Source organism: Culex pipiens, chromosome 3 (assembly GCF_016801865.2).
Source record: "Culex pipiens pallens isolate TS chromosome 3, TS_CPP_V2, whole genome shotgun sequence".
Lineage (NCBI taxonomy): Eukaryota > Metazoa > Arthropoda > Insecta > Diptera > Culicidae > Culex > Culex pipiens.
The window spans coordinates 52666736-52692839 of NC_068939.1; the positions used below are offsets into that span (position 1 = coordinate 52666736).

The 26104-nt window shown below is 38.3% G+C and overlaps 1 protein-coding gene across 1 annotated transcript in view; it reads right to left on the reverse strand.

Moving 5' to 3' along the window:
* Positions 1–26104, reverse strand: part of LOC120412892 (semaphorin-2A) — a 142155-nt gene that overhangs the window by 81311 nt on the left and 34740 nt on the right. The window contains exon 3 of the mRNA XM_039573522.2: positions 367–454. Within this exon, the coding sequence (XP_039429456.1) occupies positions 367–454 (88 nt within the window). The remainder of the gene's footprint in view (positions 1–366; positions 455–26104) is intronic.

Here is a 26104-nt window from a genome sequence, read left to right on the forward strand (position 1 = left end):
TTTACCTCTCCACGGTAGCTTTTCCTAGCCACCGTAACGGCGTGCATTCCCACTCCGCACTCCGCAAACTGAGAAGGCCCTTCCCTTCACCCACAAAAGACACCGAAAGCGGATTAATTATTTTATGTAATTAAAATTTTTACAATCCTTTTCAATTTTGCCGCCCACACGTGCGTGGTGGTTCTTCTCCCTTTTGGAAAGTGACATCCACAAGGGTCACAATCCCTACCCCCTTTTTGGTATCCTTCTCGGAAGGGACAACCCTACCAGAGCCAGTGAGGGATTTGCTGGTAATTATTGATAACCTAAACTTTCTTGTTCCGTATATTTAGGATGTCTTTTTTTGGCGGGGTCAAGGATACTTACATTGCACCCACGTAGAGTGAGTCCCGCTCCTCGTCCAGGTAGAACGTCCTGTAGTAGAACTTCCCACACTGGAACTCCCGGACATGGTCTGTGGAAAAAAAGGGGAGAGATTTGATTAGTTGGTGGGATTAGAATATTATTTTGGTGAGCGTAATTAGTTGTTGGTAGTTTTGCATGTTTTGCGGAAAAGTTTTGATTTTGAGAGGTGGTTGGGACGTATCATGAACGGGCGAGTATTATCCCATTAGTTTGTGCAAAACAGATAATTTGAATGCATTTTTATGGAAGTATGATAGACTGCAGCCAGAATCGAAACTGAATTTGAAGATATGCATATCTGATTAGGTTTAGGATTTCTATTGCAGACTCATTTATGTTATAAAGTCTTGTATAGTTATACACAAGTATATTTTTTGAAAAAAATTGCGATAAGGTAGTCTATTGCTTTGAACAGAACCTTAAACAAAACCAAACAAATTTCCACCTGTCATTTTCAACCACATTGTCTCATTTTTTTAGATTCCAAAAGCTTTGAATACAATCGATAATTTTCAAGCAGGTTCCTCACTTCATAAAAATAGCTTCCTTATGCACAACCAAAGTTTTCCCACCCCCCCACTTTCCGTAATTGCCTTCTTCACCATGGACACGTGGCCTAAGCCCAAGTCGAAACACACAAAACAAAGTTTAGTTCTGAAAAGGCCCAAGTCCTCATTTTAAGATGCAAAAAAAAAACACTCTTTTCTTCTGTGCAGAGCCCAGCCTACACCCCCACACAAACCAAAGAGTGTCGTCCTTTCGCCGGGTCGTCCTTTCGACGGACATTGGACCGAAAATTTATACCCCATTATTATCGCCGCGACGCCACTTGAATTTTGATTAGCTATCTCGGGCGTGGGCGGGTGGTGGCGTTTGTAATTTTCACTTTCCACCACGGAACGGCATTGTCTCCGGATGTGAAGTCCTGTCTCTACCTCGCGAGTTGGGGTGGGCCAAACAGTTTTTTTTTCGGAATATTGGGTGTGCAAATATTTGTGCACGTTTTGCAAACCATCCCCCAACCAACGCCCACTTTAAGCGGGCATGTTTGCTCTGAAGAAGCGGTCATTCGTTTTTTTTTTTGTATTTTTTAATCCAGCTGAAAATTTTTTGGTGCCTTCGGTATGCCCAAAGAAGCCATTTTGCATCATTAGTTTGTCCATATGATTTTCCATACAAATTTGGCAGCTGTCCATACAAAAATGGTGTATGAAAATTAAAAAATCTATATCTTTTGAAGAAATTTTTCGATCGATTTGGTGTCTTCGGCAAAGTTGTAGGTATGGATATGAACTACACTGAAAAAAAATGATGCACGGTAAAAAATTGTGATTTTTAATTTCACACGATTTCATTTGATATGTTCAATTAATTACTGATATGATATGTCCCCAAAAAATGCTAACTTTTCATTAATTTCCAGAACAGGCAAAAAATCATTGACCAAGTTATGAATTTTTGAAGCAATTCTAAATAGAGCGCCCAATTTCCCGGGGTTACCAAATTCTCGGGAAACGGGAAATTTTCAACAAATTTCCCGGGAAATCCCGGGAATTCCCGGGAAATTTTAAATTTAACGAAAATTATTCTAATCCTGTTTCTGATTAATCTTTTGCAACGAAATTGTATAGAACAGCAACTTTAATGGTCAAAATGAGTGTGAGGATCAATATTGATCAATGGCTTGACTGCTTATAAAAAATCATGCAACTTTGAGAAAATATATAAACTTTCTCATTTTTAAACCTTAGGTTTCGCATTTTTGTCGTGTATTGTGTGCTGCGAGGAGAAAATTGCCCTCTGAAAATGCAGCGTCATCAGTGCATAATTGACAAAGGGAGCGCGTGGTCGTAAAAAATATTCGGAGTGAAAAGTGATTTTTTTTGCGTGTGCCTTTTGTTTCGCATTTTTGTCGTGTATTGTGTGCTGCGAGGAGATTTGAAATTTGCTCGCGTTATCTAAATTGTAGAAACAGTAAAAATATACTGATAAGTCCAGCCCATAGCACTAATGCTCGGTTGGCACGCGTTCGATTAAAAAAAACTTTCTAAATCATCACTAGTTTATCTTTCCGCAGCCGGCTGCCTAAGATTTAAAAATGCCAACCGATAAACAAAATGCTCATGGTCACATCACTGCCACTCGTGAATCCTGACCTCATACCCATCTACTAACCCCCTCAAAACTCATGTGATACTTTGTCGGAGAAGCAGTCGATTGGGCGGTCTCTATCACTCAAGTATCGGACTAACATTCCCATCCACTTCCCCGTGACTCTACCACTGGTCGTGGCCGGCGCCGGTATTGATCAGCATGATAGGGGCCTTTGAGAAGTTGCGAAGCGAGGAAAGATAGCACCCACTCATCTTCCACGGCTCGTGGATGTAACTTCTGGAGGTCCTGGTCAATAACGGAGTAGCAACTGCGGGTGGGCACCTATGCTTATGCTATGATTATTAGGGTGTTTCATCCAAACAAAAAAGTTCTCAGAATCAGGTAAACCGAGGTTCCCCTAGTAGAGGATACCCAAAGGGACTCTCATGCCAAATATCAGCCCATTTGGTTGTGAATTGGCCTGTCCCCAGCGGTTTAAAGTTTACATGGAAATTACTATGGGATTTTTATGCTTTTGGTTCAATCGTTCCTACAGGTCTTGGGACAACATGGATTCACTCGGAATAAAGACAGGTGTGTAGGGGATGGTCCAATGAACACATTCCAGAAGGAATTAGGCTTGTCCATTCTGTCCCCAAGGTGCGCATTGGATCGACGTCCGGTGTCTCCAAAACCAACGATTCATCCTTCAAAAGCATCGCATTTCCTTAGTATGCTATGACGGCTAGGTGGAAACCACGACGCCCCATATGAGACGGTGAACACGTGGAGAGGCATCGATTGCATTTTTAACACAAAATCATCATTTTACTTTATTTAGAATAGTTGAAATTCTTCCAGGAACATCAATAATTATAATTTTAGTACTTTTAAGAATGTTTCTGAGCCAAAACTCGAGTAGATGCTCTGCCACGTGTTCACCGTCTGACATGGGGCGTCGTAATTTTCTCCTAGCCGTCATAGCATACTAAGGACAATGCGTACATTTGAAGGGTGAATCGATGATTCTGGAGACACCGGACGTCGATCCAATGCGCACCTTGGGGACAGAATGGACAAGCCTAATTCCTTCTGGAATGTGTTCATTGGACCATCCCCTACACACCTGTCTTTATTCCGAGTGAATCCATGTTGTCCCAAGACCTGTAGAAACGATTGAACCAAAAGCATAAAAATCCCATAGTAATTTACATGTAAACTTTGAACCGCTGGGGACAGGCCAATTCTCAACCAAATGGGCTGATATTTGGCGTGAGAGTCCCTATGGGTATCCTCTACTAGGGGAACCTCGGTTTGCCTGATTCTGAGAACTTTTTTGTTTGGCTGAAACACCCTAATGCTTATGCTTATGCTTAAACTTTCTCATTTTTAAACCTTACGTCCCAAATGAAAGAAAGTATTATTAGTATTTTTGTTGAGAAGGATTTTTTTTAAATCAAAGTGTTTGGATAGTGAAAATCTGTGCTCCACAATCATGAAACTGCTTTAAAATTTGTCTCAGTGGCAATAAAGTTAGAATAATAAAACCAAAAAATTCAACTTGTGAAAAAATAAAAAAACATTGAATTTACCTTAAAAATCTAATTTTTAGCGCTTTTTAACTTGAAACACTATTTCATGAAATCACATTTCAAAGTTTTCAAATATTTGGAGCGAGTTTTTGAAAAATAGTTGCATTCTTTGGGTATTTTTCATATGATACGACGTTGTTTTTAATAGTTTTTCATGGTTTTATGATATGATTTTAGTTATATGGTAATTCTAAGTGTAAATATAGGTATTCGGTGCCCTCTCCCCGTGCCCATACCTTCACACTTAGGAGACCCGGGAGGCGGAGTCTTGTCGCAAAAAGAACGATACACGCCTGTGGATCCGTTGACGAAACCGCAAGGTTTAAGAGGGACACATTATAAGGTGTTACGTCGATTCCGTTTATATGGTACTCAGCCTAATAAATTAATTAGATTAAAATAATTTTAGTATTTAAGAGTGGTTGAAATTCAACAATATTTTTTCATATATAACCTTCTTACGCCCTTGGTAGCTCACGTGCTTCATAAATTTATAACTTCAATCTGTAATTTCTCGAATACTTAGAAACAAATTTTTCTCACACAAACCTTTTTTAAAAATTTAATTATATTATTTCAATTTCCATCCAACATGGTCAAGGTAAATAAAAAGTCAAACAAATCTCAATGTTGATCTTGGCCAGAAAATGTAAATATCTTATTTTCAAATAATATTACAAAAAAACCATTAAAAAAGGTTGTCAAAAATAAATATTATCTGAATTAAACCTTGACATGAAATTTACAGACAAGCTAATTAGTTCAATATGAACAGTAGATGGAAATAAATAAAATCAAAACAGGTTCTCCAATTATTATTTTTTGTATAATTTCAAAACATTGATGCCAAAAAGGTAGGAAAATGCATACTTCTGCTTGTATTTCGGGAATTCCCAGGAAATTTACAAATTTCCCGGGAAACGGGAAATATTTTTTTCTGGGAAATCCCGGGAATTCCCGGGAAATTTTTTCCCGGGACGGGAAATTGAACGCTCTAATTCTAAATAACCGAAATATTGGTCGCTAAAATTTTTCAACTTCATTTTTCGATGTAAAATCTAATTTGAAAACAAAAAGTACTCAAGTGAAATTTTGATAAAAAGCACCGTTTTCAAGTTTTTTAAGTTCTTTTTTTTTAAATAGTCGCAGTTATTCATCTTTTTAATAAATGTCCATGTTTGCCCCTATTTGAAAAAAAAAATAAAAATTTTGAAAAGCTGAGAAAGTTCTCTATATTTGGCTTTGTTTAGATTGGAAATTCTTTTACATTGGAAATTCAATTTTACAATAAAAATTTAAGTCAAATTTGTTTTTGCATGAAATTTGATTTCTTCCAAAAATCATTATTATTTCAAAAATGTTTAACTCGGCGGCAGATTTTTTGACCATGTTTCTCTATGGCTCAAGAGTTGCGAGTTTTTGTCCCCTAAAACATACATAAAATCTCGAAAATCAAAAAATACGTATTTTGGGAAATTGAGTTTTTGTGAAAAAAAAGTTGATTGAAAAATCTGCAAAAAAAAATCCGTGTACCAATTTTTTTCACAATAGTCCGCAACAATACCTACAACTTTGCCCAAGACTCCAAATTGATCAGAAAATTCACTCAAAAGTTACAGCTGTTTGAATATTTTCGCACCATTTTTGTATGGACAGCAGCCAAAATTGTATGGAGACTTGTATGGGTGAACCAATGACACTAAATAGCTTATTTGGTCATATGGAAGGCCCCCACAAAGTTTGAGCCAAATCAAAAAATACAAAAAAATAAAAATGTTAGAAATCTGCCGATTTCGTAGAGAGTGGCTCATATATCATTTTTGTATGGACAGCTGCCAAATTTGTATGGAAAGTTAGGAATTTGGAAGGCGCCAAAAAAGATTCAACCGTATTCAAAATACGAAAAAAAATGACCGAAATCTCAGAGAATTGCTCAGATCGAACCATCTTTTTGTCACAGAGTTTTACACTTTTGATTGACTTGCCAAAGCACCACCCTAACAATATCCGAAAGCTTTAAAGCCTGCGAGTGACAAAGGAGATAGATTTCCAAATTTCCATGAAGAGCAAGTGTCAACTCCAGCCTGCCAGAAGCGTTTCCTGAACCTGGGTTGAAGGAAAAGGTCGCCGAATGATTAGGGTACGGACAGACAGACAGCAGGCAGAGTTTTCAGCCCAACTTGCTCAAGTGGTCTGTCGCGGAAGTTTTGATGTGGTTTTTGTTTGCGTCTGCAGAGTTTAGTTTTCGGGGGGTAGTTCTGGGCTGAAGGACTTCTTCAAGTTGGAACCAATTAGAGAAACTCTTCATTTTTTCAGAGATTTTCACCCACTTTTCCTGACAGCCAGCACGCTGCTGGTGTCACTTTCCGCGCTTTAATACCCATTACGCGAGACGTACGGAAAAACGGATTACGCGCCACCGCGCCCCCTCGTCACCCACGTGCCATTTGTAGATCGCTAAGCGTTACAAAATTGTGCTGCGGTATTGGGACTTTACACTCCATAAGTGCCTTAAAATGTGACACCGTCATCCCCCCCCACCAGAACTGCAACGAAGAAAATGTGGACAAAGAGCTGAAGCAAAGAAACGGTTCGGGCTGCGACAAGGTTTCAGGTCATCACATTTGTACCTAATTCCAGTAGTTGTTTCACACTTTGCTGCCAGGGCTGGGCTGGGCGGTCGGCCTTGCAGGCCGTGGACGTTTGCTGCCAAGACTAGGGTTTGAGACTGTTCCAGGAAACGCAGGGGAAGTGGACAGTGGGTTTTGAGCGTTTAGTTTAAACTCCATGAAATTATTTTATTGTTTTTGTATGGTCACGAATTGCTCATGTTTTTTTTGAAACAAGTGCTGAAAAGTGGAACTTTTTAGTCCTTGTATCGAAAAGTATTACGATTTTGTAATACTTTTCGATACAAGGACTAAACAGTTCTTCTTTTCAGCACTTGTTTCAAAAAGGAATGATCAATTCTCAAACTTTTTGGGGGCCTTTCACAAAGAAGCCATTTGTTGTTATTGGTTCATCCATGCAAAGCTCAACACAATTTTGGTAAATGTCTATTAGGGTGCCCAGAATGTGGGACTTTTACAAATCTTTGCTCCTTCGATTCTAAATGGAAATTTAATGATCTACAACTTTACCGAACATACCGAAGCTGTTGAACTCGATCAAGAAAAGTTATTAGCGTCATTTTTGCATGAAAAACCTTTTTTTACCAGCTTTAGACTCAGGTAACGTCATGATTCCAAATTTAGACACTTAGTAGCCGGGACCGTGGTGTTAGGGGTAAGCGTGATTGCCTCTCACCCAGTCGGCCTAGGTTCGATCCCAGAAGGTCCCGGTGGCATTTTTCGAGACGAGATTTGTCTGATCACGTCTTCCGTCGGACGGGAAGTAAATGTTGGCCCCGGACTAACCTAAAAATAAAGGTTAGGTCGTTAGCTCAGTCCAGGTGTGGGAGTCGTCTCCCTGGGTCCTGCCTCGGTGGAGTCGCTGGTTGGCAGTTGGACTAATAATCCAAAGGTCGTCAGTTCGAATCCCGGGGTGGATGGAAGCTAAGTGTAAAAAGAGGTTTGCAATTGCCTCAACAATCAAGCCTTCGAACACCTAGTTTCGAGTAGGAATCTCGCAATCGAGAACGCCAAGGCAATGCTGTAGAGCGAATAATTTGATTTTTTTTGATTTTGATTTAGTAGCATATTATTTTTGTATTAGCTGGCATAAAATCATGTAATAAGTTGTAAATGTATAAATATCATTAGGATGTAGTTTAAACAGTCAATTTTAAGAGAAATCATGCAAAATATGTCTTTTCTAACAATTTTTCATCAAAATTTCAAAATTAAAATGACTTGATGTGCTTCGCATCCCAGACACTGAAAGAAGCTGATTCGGAATCCGGACACTTTTGCTTCGAATTCCGGGCGCTCGTTTTTTCTTACGAATCTCACAAATTTGGATTGAAATGTTAGTGAATGGCATGCTTTAGGTCTCAAATAAGCGATTGACAATCGAAACTTTGTATAGAATTTTACTGGAATTTATGGAAATCAGAATCATAGTTTTCTGCTTTGCCTTCGCCTCTGAAATATTTCAGTGAAATGTTTCTTATTTTTGATAAACTCATATTTTTATTTTATTTAATTGTTTGAGCATTGACTTCAGCGTCCAAACCAATTTGAAAACCAAATTAATATTAGAATTCATCAAATAACACAGTTTTCACAATTATTGTGCAAACTTATATTCAAATAATTAATAAAACAAGATGAGGTGTCCGGACTTCGAAGCGTCCGGGAATTTGAATAATGACGTTATCAATAGGTAAATCTTAACCAATTTCGTTCAAAACCTAAACAGATACTTAAAATACATGTTTTCCTCTTTTCGGGCACCCTAATGTCCATACAAAAATGGTATATTAATATTCGAATATCTTTATCTTTAGAAGATAAATCATTTGTGAAACCCTCTGATCTCTTAGAAAAACTTTTTTTTAACTTTTTTTTAATAAATATTTAACCTTTTTGAAATGTTAAAACTGGAATTTTGCAGTTGAAATTTTTCATTTAAAATTTTATTTTACTTTCAAAACTGAAGTCAAAAATTCTTTTCGAGTAAAATTTTAATTTTACAAAGGAGCAATTCTCTACGAAATCAGCCGAATTCGACCATTTTTTCGGTATTTTTTATTTGGCTTTGGTCGGGGCCCTCCCTATGATCAAGGAAGCTATTTTGTGTCATTGGTTTCACCCGTAGAAATTTTGGCAGCTGTCCCTACATAAATGTTACGTAAATATTCGAAAATTTGTAGCTTTTGAATAAATTTTCTAATTAATTTGGTGTCTTCTGCAAAGTCGTAAGTAAAAAATAGGTACACGGAAAAAAATCTTGCCGATTATTTCAATCCACTTTTTTCACAAAAACTTAATTTCCAAAAATTGATATTTTTTGATTTTCGAGATTTTTTGATATGTTTTAGGGGACCAAACCCCGCAACTTTTGAGCTATAGGCAAGTATGGCCAAAAAATATGAAACCGAGTTATTAATTTGTGATAAAATAGTGATTTTTGGAGAAAAAAAAACAAAATTCATACTTACTTATAGCCACCAAAAGTCTGATCTCCGTGAAATATTTACAGTTTTTCAAATTCAATTTTAAAAATAGTGGCCATGAGTGACCATTTCTAATTTTTTTTTTTTTTTTGGAAAGGTTCAGAAAATTTGCTGTCAAACTATCAAAGAGACATTGAAGATTGTTCCTCTAATTTCTGAGATGAAGCGGTTTAGAGAAAACGGAATAGAAAAATTGAGGTTTTCTAAGTCTCATCAAAACAACGGTCAAATTACGGTCCAAAGTTCTATGTTAAAAAAATGCAACATGTTCAGAAATGGTATTTATTTTTTAAATTTGAAAACCTGCAAATATTTCACTGAAATGAAAATTCTTTCAAAATTTACAGGTTCTCAAATATTTAGGTACCGTTTTTTTCTAGGAAAAATGACAAAATTGTATGACGGACTAATGAAGCAAAATTACAACTTTGATCAAATAAATTGAAAATTAAAATCATCCTGGTGGGAATTCCATATTGAACATGTTTTTTTAAAGATTTTAAGTTCAATTTTTAACTCATTTTCACCGTTGTCCAAAACAACTGAAAATGATCACTTGAAAAAAAAATCCGTAACAAACTTACTACAAAGAGATGGAAGTAAATCTACAACAATAGGGGATTCGAACCATTTAAGAAATTTATTTAGTTTTTTTTACTATCTTCAGTCTTCGTGTTACTGTTTGCTGCATAAAATTGTATGTATATTTTTTTCAACACAAATTTAAAGACAATAACCTTAATCTCCCCTACCTCCCCCTTTCACCTTTGCTGTCCAGTTTCCATTTCTCGTCAGTTTCCCCGTTGAGGGCCAGTATGTGTTTATTGGGTTGTGCAAAACTGGGTGCTTCTACCCCAAGGCTTCCGCCGTACGTCAAGGGGGTGAAAAACGTTTAGCACACATTACCGCTTTACACGCTGCTGCTGCTGGAAAACTGCTAAAAAGTTGCGCGGTGTCCGGTTACTTGGCCATTTTAGTTAGTTTTTTTTTTGTTTTCGTTCGTACCTAATTAAGGCAGACAATTTTCCTGGAATCCTCCAGGTTCGAACCTTTGTCAAACTGGGGGAGGAGGTGACAGCGATTCCGGGAAGCAACTTGTGGCGGATTGGGTTCAGCCCTGTTTAGTGGAAGAAGACGACGACGATGAACCAGTCACTCGATTACGATCTAGCGCTCAAGCTGGGAAGGAAGAGAACTGTCTTGTCCTGAAGTAGGACAGCAAGCTCGGGTGATTATCGACATGACAAGAAAGAAGCTGGCCCCCGTCACACAGGGCTGATTGATTGATTAACTGGGCTAGTGGACTGGACTTGGGTGTATCTTTTTTTTTTCTTCTTCGTTGGAAAATGGAAGGGATCAACGGAAAAAAGTTTGTCCGCACTGCTGGCACAGTTTCAGTTCATTAAGATTGCAGTGATCCGGAAAAGTTTTTGTTTGTTTGTTTTGAGTTGAGTTCTGAGTCGAATTGGGGGGAGATACTGTTCAACAAAACAGACAAATTTTGGATGGCTTTCAGACAGTAGATAAACACTGGTTAAATCCTATTCAAAATTGATTTGGCTTTGAGAGCTCGAGTTCGCAAACCATCTGGTTTAAACTGGCTCTAGATACCAGCAAAATTATACAATTGCATTGTTCTTAAAGGGAAGGTTGGCATCAGAAATATTTTTAAAAACCTTCAATTCTTCTCTTCTAACGAGGCAGGTCCGTACGGTGTAATGCCATGTTGCTCATCAAAGAAGTGCCTGTCTTTGCGGTCTCTATACAACCCAAGCAACAAATGTCAACATTATTTGTCGTCCCAATCCAACATTAGTCACGACATTCCGAGGCCACCATATCGCCGTTTGTATCGTATCGTATCACAACGCATATATCTGCCGCCAACCTTCAGGCGCAGGAGACGACTCCGTTGGAAGATTCACCAAAGGAACGCACCGCAACCTGGCAGGTTCCGCATGGCAGAGTAAATTCCACCGCGCTGTGCTTCGGGATCGACATAATAAAATTAGCCAAAATTGGGTGTACGTGGAACGCCGAGAAGAGACGAGAAAGCATCCCCGAAAAAGGTCCTTTGTCTTCGTGCCGGAACAATGAGGACATATGGGGCTTGTTCTGTCTCGTACACGCATGTAGCATTCCGTTTGAAGGTTGGCCCGGAGCAGATTTTGCCGTTATTGGATTTGCGGAGGACTAACTGGAAGACCAGAGAAAACAACGAGCTTTGACTAAGCAAGTGAAAGTGGATTTTCCAGGGATCAACGAACAAAGAAAACGCGACCAGTAACGGCCGACGTACGGCAGAGGTAGAAGCGAACTGTTTGCAATTGTTTTCAGCGAGCTTCACTAGGTTTTGGTTAGATCTTGGGAAACTTCGAAAGCACTGCTTTACTGTGGCAACTTTCAAGCGGAATGCTACATACGACACAACGACTGTCATCCAAATTTTGCTGTTGGTCCATTAGTCGATGTATCTTGCCCAAACTAACATGATTAAATATGCTTCCAATACTCATCCCGAACCAAAAAAAAATAAACCCCCCTAAATTTCCAATCCAGACAAAACGTCAGGCCAGCTGCTGAAGAGCAGCCAACGCGAATCACCTCGTCACTCTCCAGACTGCGGTGCAAATCCGTCAAACCACATCAATCGCCGCCATCACCCTGTGTTCTCACTCTCTTCTTCGGGCGCTGAGCCGGACCGGGTTTGGCCAATTTATCTGCACATAAATTACGGTTCCGGGACGGATCCTTCCGGCGGTCGTACAGAATATTGGTTAGAGAGTGCCGTGGCAGCTTTTATTCTAAGTTTTATATGTTTATATAAGTTTTGAATAAAAATTAAAACAAAATTAACTTGCTGGTAATCTGGTTTTTTAACCAGTTTCAACAAAAAAAAATCTATTAAAATTGACTTTTTAAATTTAAAAATACATCAAAACGCACGACAACCCTATTGGTACGGGTTCAAGACCAAAATTGGGCAAGCTTTTTCGAAAACTCGCCACCCGCAAGTTCCGGGGTTGAACAAACACACAAACCCCGCCACGCATACGGCTATCTATTAGACACATAGATCGCCAAACACGGGGCATAATTTAAATTCCCAAAATTGCAAGGCGAACTCTGTATCGGGAAAGTTCCCGCTAGCTTTACCTATAGAGAAACTAGCAGAAGCAGATGCAAACGCATCCAAGGATGCGTTGGGTACCTGCAAGGTTGCCAGATAAATCTAGATATGCGTTGTCACACTTTTTCTAGGGGAGATTTGTATATTCTGGAAAGTGGTCAGTATTTGTTCTGCATCTTTGCGATTTTGAATTTCGGAGAACCCTTTAAGATTTTTTTTTAATTTTCGTAAGCTGTTCTACAAAACCTTTGGACTGAATTGCATAACGTTAAAAAAACAATTCTAAACTGCCCCTGATAGCAAGATTGTCCCAGGCAACGTTTTCGCTTATGAGCAGTTTGGATTTCACCTCGGGTATTCAACTACTCATGTGCTGTTGGGATTTCAAATTTAATTCGAAGCAGCAAATCTTAAGTCTATTTTACTGGCGCTGCTCTTCTAGACATAGAAAAAAAAACATTTGAAAGTGTTAAAGTTTGATTGCGCAATTGAAAATATTTAATTTTCCGATTCATTGATGGTATATATGTGAACAGCAAATCTGATGAACTACCTGTGTCTCCAGGTAGCATTATGGCTCCAATTTTATACAATATTTTTATTTCTGACTAGCCTGATATGTCCCCAGGATGTCAGAAATCACCTTTTGCTTATGACATAAGCATCTTCTGTTATCACAAGAAGATAACAATAACTCTTGGATATTTTGAATTCTTATTTATAAGAATGGAAAATTGCTCCAAATGCTTCAAAACATCAACTTATGATTTTCCCTCAAAAACCACACAACACAAATTTTGTTAAAGCATTAAGTCATCATATAAAAAAAGATGAATAAGGTAATTTTAAAGTGGGAGGATCAAGTGAAGTATCTTTGCCTTACTTTTGACAATAACCTTTACTTACAGGGATCACATTGAAAGTATACAGGTAACAAATATATTAAATGTGTGTATCGACTTAAAAACAGGAATTCTGGACATTGTTTCAAAAATAAACTGTTGGTTTATAAACAAATTTTCAGACCTGCCATGCTTTATAAGCTGTGCTGATCTAGACAAGCTGTTGCTTAAACCTTCACAACCCAACCCCGCCTTTATTTATCTGAAAAATCGCAAAAAATCAATGTTTAACCAATTTTTGATCATAAATAAGCATTGGGAAACAGAACTCTTAAAATTTTCGAAAATTTTAGGGTTGGATGTTATACTTGTTTTATGTGACTCAGCCAATGTTTTTAAAAATGTCATTTTTGGGGTCAACTGGGGGTGGCTGTGTTTTTTACTAACATTTTCTGTATTTTAAGTAAAAAGATGTATGCAGTAATTTTTGTACAATTTAAGTGACTGTAAAAACATTAGATAGGCAAAATGTAGTTATAGGAGGTGGTAGACTAGGACAAATACTACCAAAAACAAACAAAATACTAAACATGATAACATGAAGTACAGTTTTTCGTAGAACAAAAGTTGCTCAGGCGGTTGAACACGGGAAAAATAAAAAAACGAAAAAAATCGGCAGTAAAGGGTTAACCCGAAATTTTAGAGAATTCAGAACAAAATTCTGAAAATGATTCTGAAACTTCCTGCCTGAAACTTCATCAATTAGCCGAAGATGATACTTTGGATATTTTTTCAAAAAACTTCAATGAAAATGTAAGTGCAATCAGTTGAAATCAATTTAAAATGCATTCCCCTACATTTAGAATCAATTTTAGCATGTATGGGTTGATATGAAACCTTTCGAAAATGTTCGATGTTTATAATCGCAAAAAGTTTTTTTTTTCGCTAAATTTTTGATTTCGTCAAAATTTTACATTTTTGCAATGATTGAAAAACATCTGAACTAGTTTAAAATGCATTATAAAACACTTTTTCCATGCAATGGTTGAAACTATGGCTTGTTATTTCAAAATTTATATTTTTTACCCCCCTCGATCCCGGCCTCGGCTCTCGGACAAAAACTTTGAAAAATATTTGCATCGGCGTTTGAGAAAATGATGTTTTTTGCTTCATATGACTGTTTAGTATCTCTAGGCCAAGTTTCAGAAGGTTTGCTGATGTAGTTCTCGAGTTACAGCCATTTTAAAATGTTATTTCCGATTTTTTCAAAGAAAATCCATAGAATCAATACAATTTCAGCACTTTAAAGATTATGCATTTCGAGATAATGATGTTTTTTGCTTCGTATGACTGTCAATTATCATTATCAACATCTCGAAATGTATATTCTTTGAAATGCTGAAATTGAATTGATTTTATGAATTTTCTTTGAAAAAATCGGAAATAACATTTTAAAATGGCTGTATCTCGAGAAAAACATCAGCAAACCTTCTGAAACTTGGCCCAGAGATACTTGACAGTCATATGAAGCAACAAACACCTTTATCTCAAAATGCATATCCTTTAAAGTGCTGCACCCAAAACTGGCAGCGCTAGTCCGAGAGAAAGATGGTCTCGAGTCGAGAGAATAGTGGTACCATTCACGGACGCAGAGAACACAGCTCGAGATGGGCGATAGAACTATTCTCTCGAGGTTCATTTGCAAAAAAAAGTTCATCCGTCAAACAAAAAACCGAAAGTGTCGACAACGGGAATCGAACCAGAGACCTTTGACAAACCAATCCAATGACTTAGCTGCTTCGGCCACCACAGCTTGGTGACCATGGAGAAGTCAGAAGTCGATGTATGCCACTTGTTGGAGATTTATTAATTCAACTAACGAATGAACTCATTTGTTATGATGGTGTGAGTTGGTACCATTATTCTATCGATTTTGGCACTGAGCCCTCAATAAATTTTGAGAGAACGATTATCTCGATTCTGAATTTTGGGTGTGAAATTGTATTGATTCACCTCCGTGTACGCACGAGAGCAAGCAGCAGTGAAGTGCTCTGTGCTCTACCGTTTTTTCGAAATTTTTCGCCGTAGTTGATTGCGAGTTTTCTTCTCCAGCATGCCGAAGGCCGGCCGTGGCCGTGGCAGTTCGAGTGCAGCCTCGAAAAACCCGCGAAGTTCATCTACCGGCCGTGTGCAAAAAGGTAAACAAACCAACGCCGTGTCGGCCACCATCGCGCAGGGGAGCGTGAGCGCAGATGGTATCGACAAAAAGTATCTACATCCCGGATACGTTCCGAGATCACCAGTGCGAACCCGTTCCGGTACTTCCGGTGCCACCACCAGTGGCACATCAACATTCGCCAACATCCCCATCAGGAACGAGTTCCAGATGCTGAGCGACGATGAAAACAACAGCAACACCGACGGTAGCACTACCGACGACGACGACGACGATGGTCGTGCACGGAAAAAAGTGTCGACACCAAAAAAGAACAATTCTCCAAAGGAACGTAGACCACCTCCAATTTTTGTTTTGGACACGTTGGTGGATGATATTGACGAGTTGCTGGAAGGCCTCGGATATTGTCTTAAAATCGGTAAGTCGTCAGTGCAAGTCTACACTTTTGACGAAAAGAACTTCGACCTGGTTCTGGAGAAATTGAAGAGTAAAAACTTCAAGCTCTACACATTCGACCCCGTGCAGAAGACTGCCGTTAAGGTCGTCATGCAGGGGTACCAAGACCGCCCGATCTCCGACCTCAAGAAGGACCTCTCGGGTGCTGGCATAACACCGCGTGGCATAAAAGTCCTCTCGCGGAAGACCACAGTCACAGGTACACACACACTGTACCTGTTGTACTTTGACCGCGGCACCGTCAAGATTCAAGACCTGCGGCGAACTAAGGTGTTGGACGGGTTTTGGGTAAACTGGCGGTTCTACTCAAAGAACCCGTCGGACGCAGCACAATGCCACCGTTGCCAGAAATTCGGCCACGGCTCGCGGAACTGCAACCTCCCGCTCCGCTGTGTGAAGTGCGGTGAATCACACCTCTCTGAGGCGTGTGCACTGCCGTGCAAAGCGAACTTGGGGGACAAGGCAGAGCAAACGAAGGCGCGCATCAAGTGCGCAAACTGTGGAGGTAACCATACCAGCAACTACCGTGGATGCAGTGCACGGAAAAACTACCTCGAGGAGCAGGAAAAGAGGAAGAAGAAAGCAGCAGCGTCCCACCCTCCTCAGCGAAGTACGAGCGAAACCGTGACTGCAGCTGGTCATCGTACGGTTCCAGCGGACAGCTCAGCGTTCCCTCCTGGATGGGGGCGATCGTTCGCCAGCGTGGTCATTGCCGGTAGCGGCAATGCGGCCCAGCAAGAAGTTACCGGGGAAGATCTCTTTACCCTGCCAGAGTTCTTTGCTCTCGCAGTGGAGATGATGACGCGGTTTCGGACCTGCCGTAACAAAGCGGAGCAATTCCTGGCCCTTGGGGAGCTGATGATCAAGCACATCTATAAAGGATAAAAATCTGTCATCTAGCTCTAAGCTTTTTCTATTTCTATCCCCTTTCCCTTGCAATCTCAGTAAGTTTTTTTTTTAATTTTTCTTACTCTTGGTGACACCTTTATTTACAAGCAATAATTGTTCCAAAATGGATTATGATGTAACACACAGCTGAAAGGATCTCCAAAACTCTGTTATGTACCTCAAAAGCTCTTTATTGTATCTTGATTATTCACCAATAAAACCGAATTGAAAAAAAAATGTATTGATTTTATGGATTATCTTTGAAAAATCGGAAATAACATTTAAAAATGGCTGTATCTCGAGAACTACATCAGCAAACCTTCTGAAACTTGGCCCAGAGATACTTGACAGTCATATGAAGCAAAAAAACATCATTATCTCAAAATGCATATTCTCTAAAATGCTGAAATTGAATTGATTTTATTAATTTTCTTTGAAAAAATCGGAAATAACATTTTGAAATGGCTGTATCTCGAGAACTACATCAGCAAACCTTCTGTAACTTGTCCCAGAGATACTTGACAGTCATATGAAGCAAAAAACACCTTTATCTCAAAATGCATATCCTTTAAAGTGCTGAAATTGTACCGATTTTATGGATTTTCTTTGAAAACATCGGAAATGACATTTTCAAATGGCTGTATCTCGAGAACTACATCATCGAGAACTACAACATCAGCAAACCTTCTGAAAATTGGCCCAGAGATACTTGACAGTCACATGAAGCAAAAAACATCATTATTTTGAAATGCATATTCTTTGAAATGCTAAAATTGTACACTGAAATAAAAAAAAAGTACCAAATTCCTATATTCTAGGAATTTTGCCACTTTTCCTTATTAAGTAATCGGGTTTTTTGGATTACTTAATAAGGAAAGGAGGCAAAATTCTAGAATTTAGGAATATGGTACTTTTTTTTTATTTCAGTGTATTGATTGTTTTGGTTTTCTTATTGAAAATCGGATGTAACATCTTAAAAGGGCTGTATCTCGAAAACTACATCAGCGAATGTTTTTATTTTTTGCACAGAGATGCACTATGGTGTAAGGAATCGATAGACCCCAAAATATCGGATTGCATATTTTTTTTTCATAATAACGGTATTTTGAGCACCGTGGAGTTAGATTGTCATTTTTTTATTGAATCAACATTTATTTTTTTAATTTCGCAAAATATAAAAAATAATTGTGACGAAATTTAAAAGTATAGCTTATGCGTGTTTTAGAATATTTTTTTTTGCATTTTACTTGAAGAATTTATGCAAATAGTTTTAAAAAAACCTGATTAAATTTCTTTAGATAAGGATCTCAGTCTAATTAAAGAACTAGGCTTTATTCCGAGAAAAAAAAAAGAAAAAAAATAAATCAACGTTGAATTTTGGCATTACCGAGCGGTTCCTGTCCCAATAAACCCACTCATCTCAATCAAGTCAAACTCCATCAAGGTCCATCACGCACGACCACGCACTCTCCAATCCCGGAGACCGGACTCTCCCGGCCGGGCGATTCGATTCGCACGTAATTATGCAACCGTCATGCCGACGTGGACCTTCGACGGTGCCACATTATCACCACCACACCACTCGCTGCCAGGTATAGGAGAGAGTAATGACCACACCCCGTCCAATGCCTGAATGCTCTCTGGTGATCTGGCTTATCAACATCGAGATAGATTCATGTCAATCACGGAAGCGCCACCCTGTCACAGTTCGGTCCTCCCGGAGAAGGGCCTTTAGTGATGGCCGCACGAGGACTTCCTACAGGGTTGACCACTGAAGAGTGGCACCTTCCGGGAAGGTCGTACGTGAACCGGATTTTAGAAGGACACTAATGGGTTTCCTGGTTTACGGGAGAATTAGGCATATCAAGCTTTTGGTAAAAATTTACGAAAGCTACTTACAATAATATAGCTTCTATTTAATGGTTATAAAAAACTTCCAGCATTGAAATGTAAAATTCGTTGGAAATCTCTGCAAAAACAATCATCGCTTTATCGATCAGTCCAAATTAGTTCGGTCCGATGGTGACAAAACTTTTCGTCATTTTATCCCAGCATTTTCGGGGAAAATCCCCCCACACCGGAAGCTAATCTTCACCTCGTTCACTTCATCGCCGCCCAGAGCCACAGATATCGATCGATGGCCGCTGCTCTGATGGCGCTTTTTCCCGCTCCACCGAGTTTTCCTCTCCGCTTCACTTCCCGGAAAATCCTACCCGGACGGTCGTGCTGGTCGTTTTTCCTCATTTACTAATTCCATCCTGGAAGAGGGCAAAATTATGAGTTCACCGTCGGGACTGCAGTGGTGGACCAACTTTGGCTGGCGAGAGAGAAAGCAACAAAAAAAAAGTTCAACTTTATCTTTCGTCCATCGCTGCCAGAGACACCATGGAAACCGACGTGGACAGATCCCCGGTGGGACTCCGGCTCGCTGGAAGCGTTAATCCTTTACACAAAAATGTTGCGCGTTTGGGAAATCCTTTTTTTGCTCGTTGCTTGATGGCTCACCATGGCAGTTACTCTAATCCGATGAAGAGCGACCCTAATTAGGTGACTTAGTTGTGACTCCATTTGGCTGGCAGCGAAAGGGAGAATGCCCTTTTCAGGGAAGCTGGCGGCTACATCGTTAACGTTACCGGAAACGAATGACCTGGGTGGGATTTGGACGTTCGTCAATGCGTGCGTTGAGTCGGTTTGATGACCCAGTTTGGGAGATGTAACACTGGCGCGACTGGTTCGATTCAAAAGGGGCATCGTTTTAATTCTTTTTTGAACGTGATTGTCACATTTAGGAACCTGTCAATTTTGGATAGTTTTATTACATTGAAGTTTTGCTGATCTGTTGTTCTTCCGAGTTGTTGCTCTGTCATTCTGTTGTTCTGTTGTTCTGTTGTTCTGTTGTTCTGTTGTTCTGTTGTTCTGTTGTTCTGTTGTTCTGTTGTTCTGTTGTTCTGTTGTTCTGTTATTCTGTTGTTCTGTTGTTCTGTTGTTCTGTTGTTCTGTTGTTCTGTTGTTCTGCTGTTCTGTTGTTCTGTTGTTCTTCCGAGTTGTTGCTCTGTCGTTCTGTTGTTCTGTTGTTCTGTTGTTCTGTTGTTCTGTTGTTCTGTTGTTCTGTTGTTCTGTTGTTCTGTTGTTCTGTTGTTCTGTTGTTCTTCCGAGTTGTTGCTCTGTCGTTTTGTTGTTCTGTTGTTCTGTTGTTCTGTTTTCTATTCTCTTCTGTTCTTCTGTGTTCTCAATTTAGGTTTTTTAGATAATCAAAGAAAATTCTAATGTGAAATTTGCTAGATTCAAGCTGTTCCAATACTCTAGCCTATTAGCCGGGGCGTAATTTTCCACAACTTTGATAAACATCTGATTATGATAATCCCGCAAGTGTATAAAAATGTATTGACTCAAACCTTCTTACGCAGAAAACATAAGGGGAAAGTGCCCATAAATAAGAAAGCAACCCAAAACGGGGCGATGTTTGCTTTAGGGTCCGTCCCTAATAAGGGAAAATCCTTCCTGTCGACACCGAAATGATGCAAGTTGGCCCGGAAAACGCTCATAATCAACTGAATAAATTAGCAGACCAAAAGCGTGGGTGACCCCGCTTCCACACTCCTCCCCCACCCTTCCGCTGTCCATTCGTCCAAAATGAAATAAAAATAACGCATAAATTTAGACCACTTTTTTCCCTCTCCAGAGGGGTGGATTTGTTTTCCGAGCATAAACATATTTTCGTTTCATTTTCCCCCCGGTGCCGTGACTGGTGGCCGCGGGAAATCACCGACTAGTAATAGTGTTATTTTTGTTTGAGTTAAACGAAAATTATACCAGCCACAGTGCAGCGGAATGATTGGACTTTTTTTTTGTTCACCCCGCCGAGGGGGTGGACGCGCGCGTTTCGATTATTTATGGTGTTTCTTTCACTCAATTTTGGAACTTTAAGTTGGAGTGACTTTGGACAATAAATTTGAAAGTCATAAAATTTATTCTAAACTCAATTTTGAAGTAAAATAACACATTCTGGGAAATTTCTTCTCATTATCTTTTTGAAAAAAAAATTATAAAGCTTAAACAAAAATCAACATCAGGAATCATTCGCAGTCTTCACAAAAAAGAGATTCTTCCGAAATCACCCCAACTCACAGTACCTTCGACAGCATGTGCACGATTTAATTTATCTTTCCGGTTCGATCAGTGTTTAGGGAGCCAACTATCCCCCCCACCCCCTCCCCCACGCTGTTTGGAGTTTATTTCCCATTTCATAGCGAGAGGGAGAAACAAGAATTATGGCCCGCCTGTGGCAGGGTGGGGAAAACGTCCCTGCCAGCTTATTCAAATTTTAATATGTTTTGTTACGAAATAGTTTTGTTATGGACTCACATCGAGAAATAGGGAGCAAGAAAAAAATGGGATTCCAGCGCGTGTACCGAATGGGGGTGGATACGATGAAAGGGGGCGTTCTGTATGGGGTGTGTGGCTCACGAAAAGTACACCCCTCGAAGTCCTGGAAGTCATTCAACAGTCACCCCACTTGTCGTGTGTGCAGGCAAGACTGGACTGGAGCTATTACATACACATTAAAAATGGCTTTCCAGAGGCAGTTCTTTGGTGGAAGGAAGTTCTTTTTGTCTCCCCCGTGGTGGTCTGTCTGTAACTTTGGATGAGTCAGCCAAATTTGATTCGGAAATGGTTGTTTTTTTTTTTGGGAGAGGGGGCTGTTGAAAATGCAATAACTTATCAAACTTTTCGGCAAACCAAACATTGCATAAAAGTGGATGTTGATTTATTTGATTGATTCAAACGTCAAAAAATAAATATGATCAAACAATATGAGAACTAGAAATGCAATATATGTACATTCTTTATTGAAACTAGGTATGTTTTATTTTCCTTTTATTTGGAAAAACATAGAAGATAAAAGTTATTAAGAACAAAAAAACAAACGATTTAGCCAGCATGGCTCATCAAAAAATAGGGAAAATCCAAGGAAAAATAATGTTTATGTACTGTTTTATTTTAATATCAGCATCAACAGTAATAAAACTCATAATATTCCATTAGTCAAATCTATATAACCCTTGAAATAAATTATCTCAAACTAATGTTAAAACTTATGTATATGAGGTCATCAATGAAGCATCCAAAGAAAACCATATTTGAATTCATACAAATAATCATAAATTTAATTATTTTTTTAAAATTTATTTGTTCCGTACTTTGTTTACATTTTGAAAATGAGTTTTTTTTAATTTCTTTCGATTTCTGAGTTTTCAGCATAAGAAACAAAGTGCAACAAACATTTTTAAAAACTGTTCGAACATTTCCAGGTCACGGGTGAACACTGAATAACGTGAAAATTGGTTTACAAGCCCACAACGACCTAATTTACAAGCAACGGCTTAACCAACGATTACTTTTAAACGTAACTTCTTAAAATGAAATTATTTCAACTCATTCTTCCAAGAATTTAAAACAAATAAAAAACTTTCTTGTATGGATCGAGAACACCCCCCCCCCCCCTAAGGTAGGTGTCCACGTAGTTTATGGATGGTCCCCTCGGCTTTGGTAGAGGGCCAAAAGGAAAAAACATAATCCAAAATTTCAAACCTATTAAAAAAAAATAATAATAAACAAAATGAAATAAGCAATAAGTATCTCAAAATGCTTGATACATTATTACAAGTATGCCTCTGTCACAAATTATACCGCAGTTTCACGTTCTTTTTCCGATCTGTAGTCAAGAAATCGAAAATTTCTAAGGTTTTTAAATGCCGTATTCGATTTAGCATGCAATTTTTTCCAATGTAATTTTTTTCCACTGATTTTTTGAGAAAGTAATAAAATTTGCAATATATTTTTTTCATAAACTTATCTTCTTTAGGTGAATATTTTAAATATCTATTTAAATTTAATGTAATAATTGTTGTTTGACTTTAGTTTCCGGATTTGCAAAAATCAACTTAAAGAAAGGTTTTTTCTGCACTTAAATAAAATGTTGAAACTATCTTCCTTAAACAATTTATAAATTGAACAAAGTACAAAAATTATTTTTTTTTGTATTTACGGTGGTCAGATATTGAAAATTTGTTTTATTTTTATTTTTCCTAGACTTTGAAAACATTAATTAAAAATGGGTAATTCTCTACCAACTCACACAGCAGTTGCCCCGAACCCTCTTCGATTTGCGTGAAACTTTGTCCTAAGGGGTATCTTTTGTCCCTGATCACGAATCCTAGGTCCGTTTTTTGATATCTCGTGACGGAGGGGCGGTATGACCCCTTTTATTTTTGAACATGCGAGCCTGAAACGGTAATGAGATAGAAATTTGGTGTCAAAGGGACTTTTATGTAAAATTAGACGCCCGATTTGGTGGCGTACTCAGAATTCCGAAAAAACGTATTTTTCATCGAAAAAAAACACTAAAAAAGTTTTAAAAATTATCCCATTTTCCGTTACTCGACTGTAAAATTTTTTGAAACATGTCATTTTATGGGAAATTTAATGTGCTTTTCGAATCTACATTGACCCAGAAGGGTCATTTTTTCATTTAGAACAAAATTTTTCATTTTAAAATTTCGTGTTTTTTCTAACTTTTCAGGGTTAGTTTTTAGAGTGTAACAATGTTTTACAAACGTGTAGAGCAGACAATTACACAAATTTTAATATATTGACATAAGGGGTTTGCTTATAAACATCACGAGTTATCGCGATTTTACAAAAAAAAAGTTTTGAAAAAGTTGGTCGTCATCTATCATGGCCGTTCATGGTCACCCGCGACAGACACGGACGACGAAACAAAGAGAAACGCAAAAAGTAACTTTTTCAAAACTTTTTTTCGTAAAATCGCGATAACTCGTGATGTTTATACTCAAACCCCTTATGTCAATATATCATTTTTTTTGTAATTGTCTGCACTACAACATTGTAGAACATTGTTACACTCTAAAAAATAACCCTGCAAAGTTAGAAAAAACACGAAATTTTAAAATGAAAAATTGTGTTCTAAATGAAAAAATGACCCTTCTGGGTCAATATAGAATCAAAAAGTAAATTAAATTTCCCATAAAATAACATGTTCCAAATTTTTTTACAGTCGAGTAAAGGAAAATGGGAGAATTTTTAAAACTTTTGTAGTGTTTTTTTCGATGAAAAATACGTTTTTTCGGAATTCTGAGTACGCCATCAAATCGGGCGTCTAATTTTACATAAAAGTCCCTTTGACACCAAATTTCTATCTCATCTCCGTTTCAGGCTGCAAATTATTGAAAAACACCACTTTTTTCGCATGTTCAAAAATGGAAGGGGTCGTACCGCCCCTCCGTCACGAGATATCAAAAAACGGACCTCGGATTCGTGATCAGGGACAAAAGTTACCCGTTAGGACAAAGTTTCACGCAAATCGAAGCGGGGTCGGGGCAACTTTTTCCGTTTTCGTGTGAGTTGGTAGAGAATTACCCAAATACGTATTAATTCATTTATGTTCTCAAAAAATAATCACAATATATATTGTTCAATTTTATATTCAGATTTCGATCATATAAGATATTGGTATCAATCGTCGCGTAATTTGGAATGAATAAAATTAGCTATAAAATAGCTTAAATTTTATATTTTTTGCGATTAAATAATCAAACTACGCAAAACTTTGTAAAGATTTCGACTGTATGACAATTCTTTGTGGAGAATACTTAAAATTTTCTCTAAATATTTTTTAAGTAAAGTCTAGACTCGATTATCAGAAAGCTTCTTAGCAACTTCGGATAAAGGAATCTTGAACGAAAAATAATATTTTCGATATATTTATATTCTCACATTGCACATTAATTTTGATTTCTCATTTCAGTCAAATTTGGATGGATGCATGCTTGTTTAATAAATAAATGAGATCTACCTCTATCGTGCACAAGAAAGCGCAAAATTGTAATCAACTTTTTCTGATCAAACTAAAGTTTGGTAAAACTGTTGATATGTACTATCAAAACAAGCTAGAATCTCGATGTTCGTTAGGGTGACATCAATAAAATCGACCTCATGGATACCCCCTGATTTGATTCCTTAGACAAAAATAAGTAACTGTGGAAATTTTGAGCGAAATCGGTAAAGGGATAAGGGTCGCTTTTATTCGTTAAAGCTGATGAAAAAAAAAATCTTTTCATACAATAAACGACTTCTTTCGCTAATAACTTGTCAGGATTATCTCGGATCGTTTGTCGTCTTCGACAAAGTGGTTTGTTATTAAATTTTACTCAAGAATCTTACAATTGACAACAATCCGACACATTAAACGCCACCTTTTGGCGTAATTTTGAAATTTTTTAATTAAAGTTTTGACTTGACCATCGTGTTTTCGAGAAAATTATACTAATGTTTTACAATTTCGCATGAATGCCTGTTAAATAAATACATGAGGTCCACCTCTATCGTGCACAAGAAAGCGCAAAATTGGATTTTACAGGACTTTGGCTAATCAAATCTGCACTGTAATCAATTTTTTGTTTTTTTTTTTTTTTTTCAAAATTGGTATTAGCCGCGAAATTTCTCAAAAAAACTTTGATGCTTTGAAGTGCACTCAATGCGTAGTGCCATTAAATGTACTGGATAAATAGTTTTATAAAAAAAATCATGTGTGGTTAATGATTTTGGGTGAAATTTATTTCTGCAGCAAAAATAATCCTTAAATATTGTGCCAAATACCTCCACTTGCATTCTTCAAAGAACACAACTGAAGTGAGTTTTCTAGCACCTTGAACCAAAAAACACCTCGTCTACCTGTTCATGGTTCAGCTGTTTGAATGCATTTACATCATTCTCATTCGAAAAAATCCTAACCACTTTCCATATTTTCACCCAACTTCATCAGAGCTCCAAACTTTTCACGTCAAAGTGGCAATCCTTCACTCAGTTGGCGTATTATGTGTACTTTTCGATGGGATTTTTTCCCAACCAACCCATAGTCGTGCTCTCATTTTCTTTCCCCAAAAAAAAGAAAGGAAAGGGGGCAAATTTCCCACCACTCGAACAAATCGATTTAATTTCCATAAATTGAGCACACATCACCATCCTGGGAAAAAAGTGGGTGCTGGAACGCTCTCTCGAGTTCGTCGTCGTCGTTCTACTGAACATTCTTTAGGTGCTGAGCGAACGTGGGGTGACTTTGACATCAACGAAACTATGCGAAACTCGTTTCAAGTTAAAGAAGCGAAAGCAGAGTTACTCCACCTGACGGTAACCGTTTCGTAGACCATCAGGCTCCACCAGGGGCATTCCAGCAGAATCACTCCTTGGGCACCTTTCTCCCAGCAGTTCCAACCCTCAACGAGAGTGGGTCCTCGAAAAATGAAACCCCGAAAAAAAATCCCGTGTGCAAAATTGCAAACAAAATGCGCTGCCGGTTGCCTACATTCAGGGCGAGACCGGGGC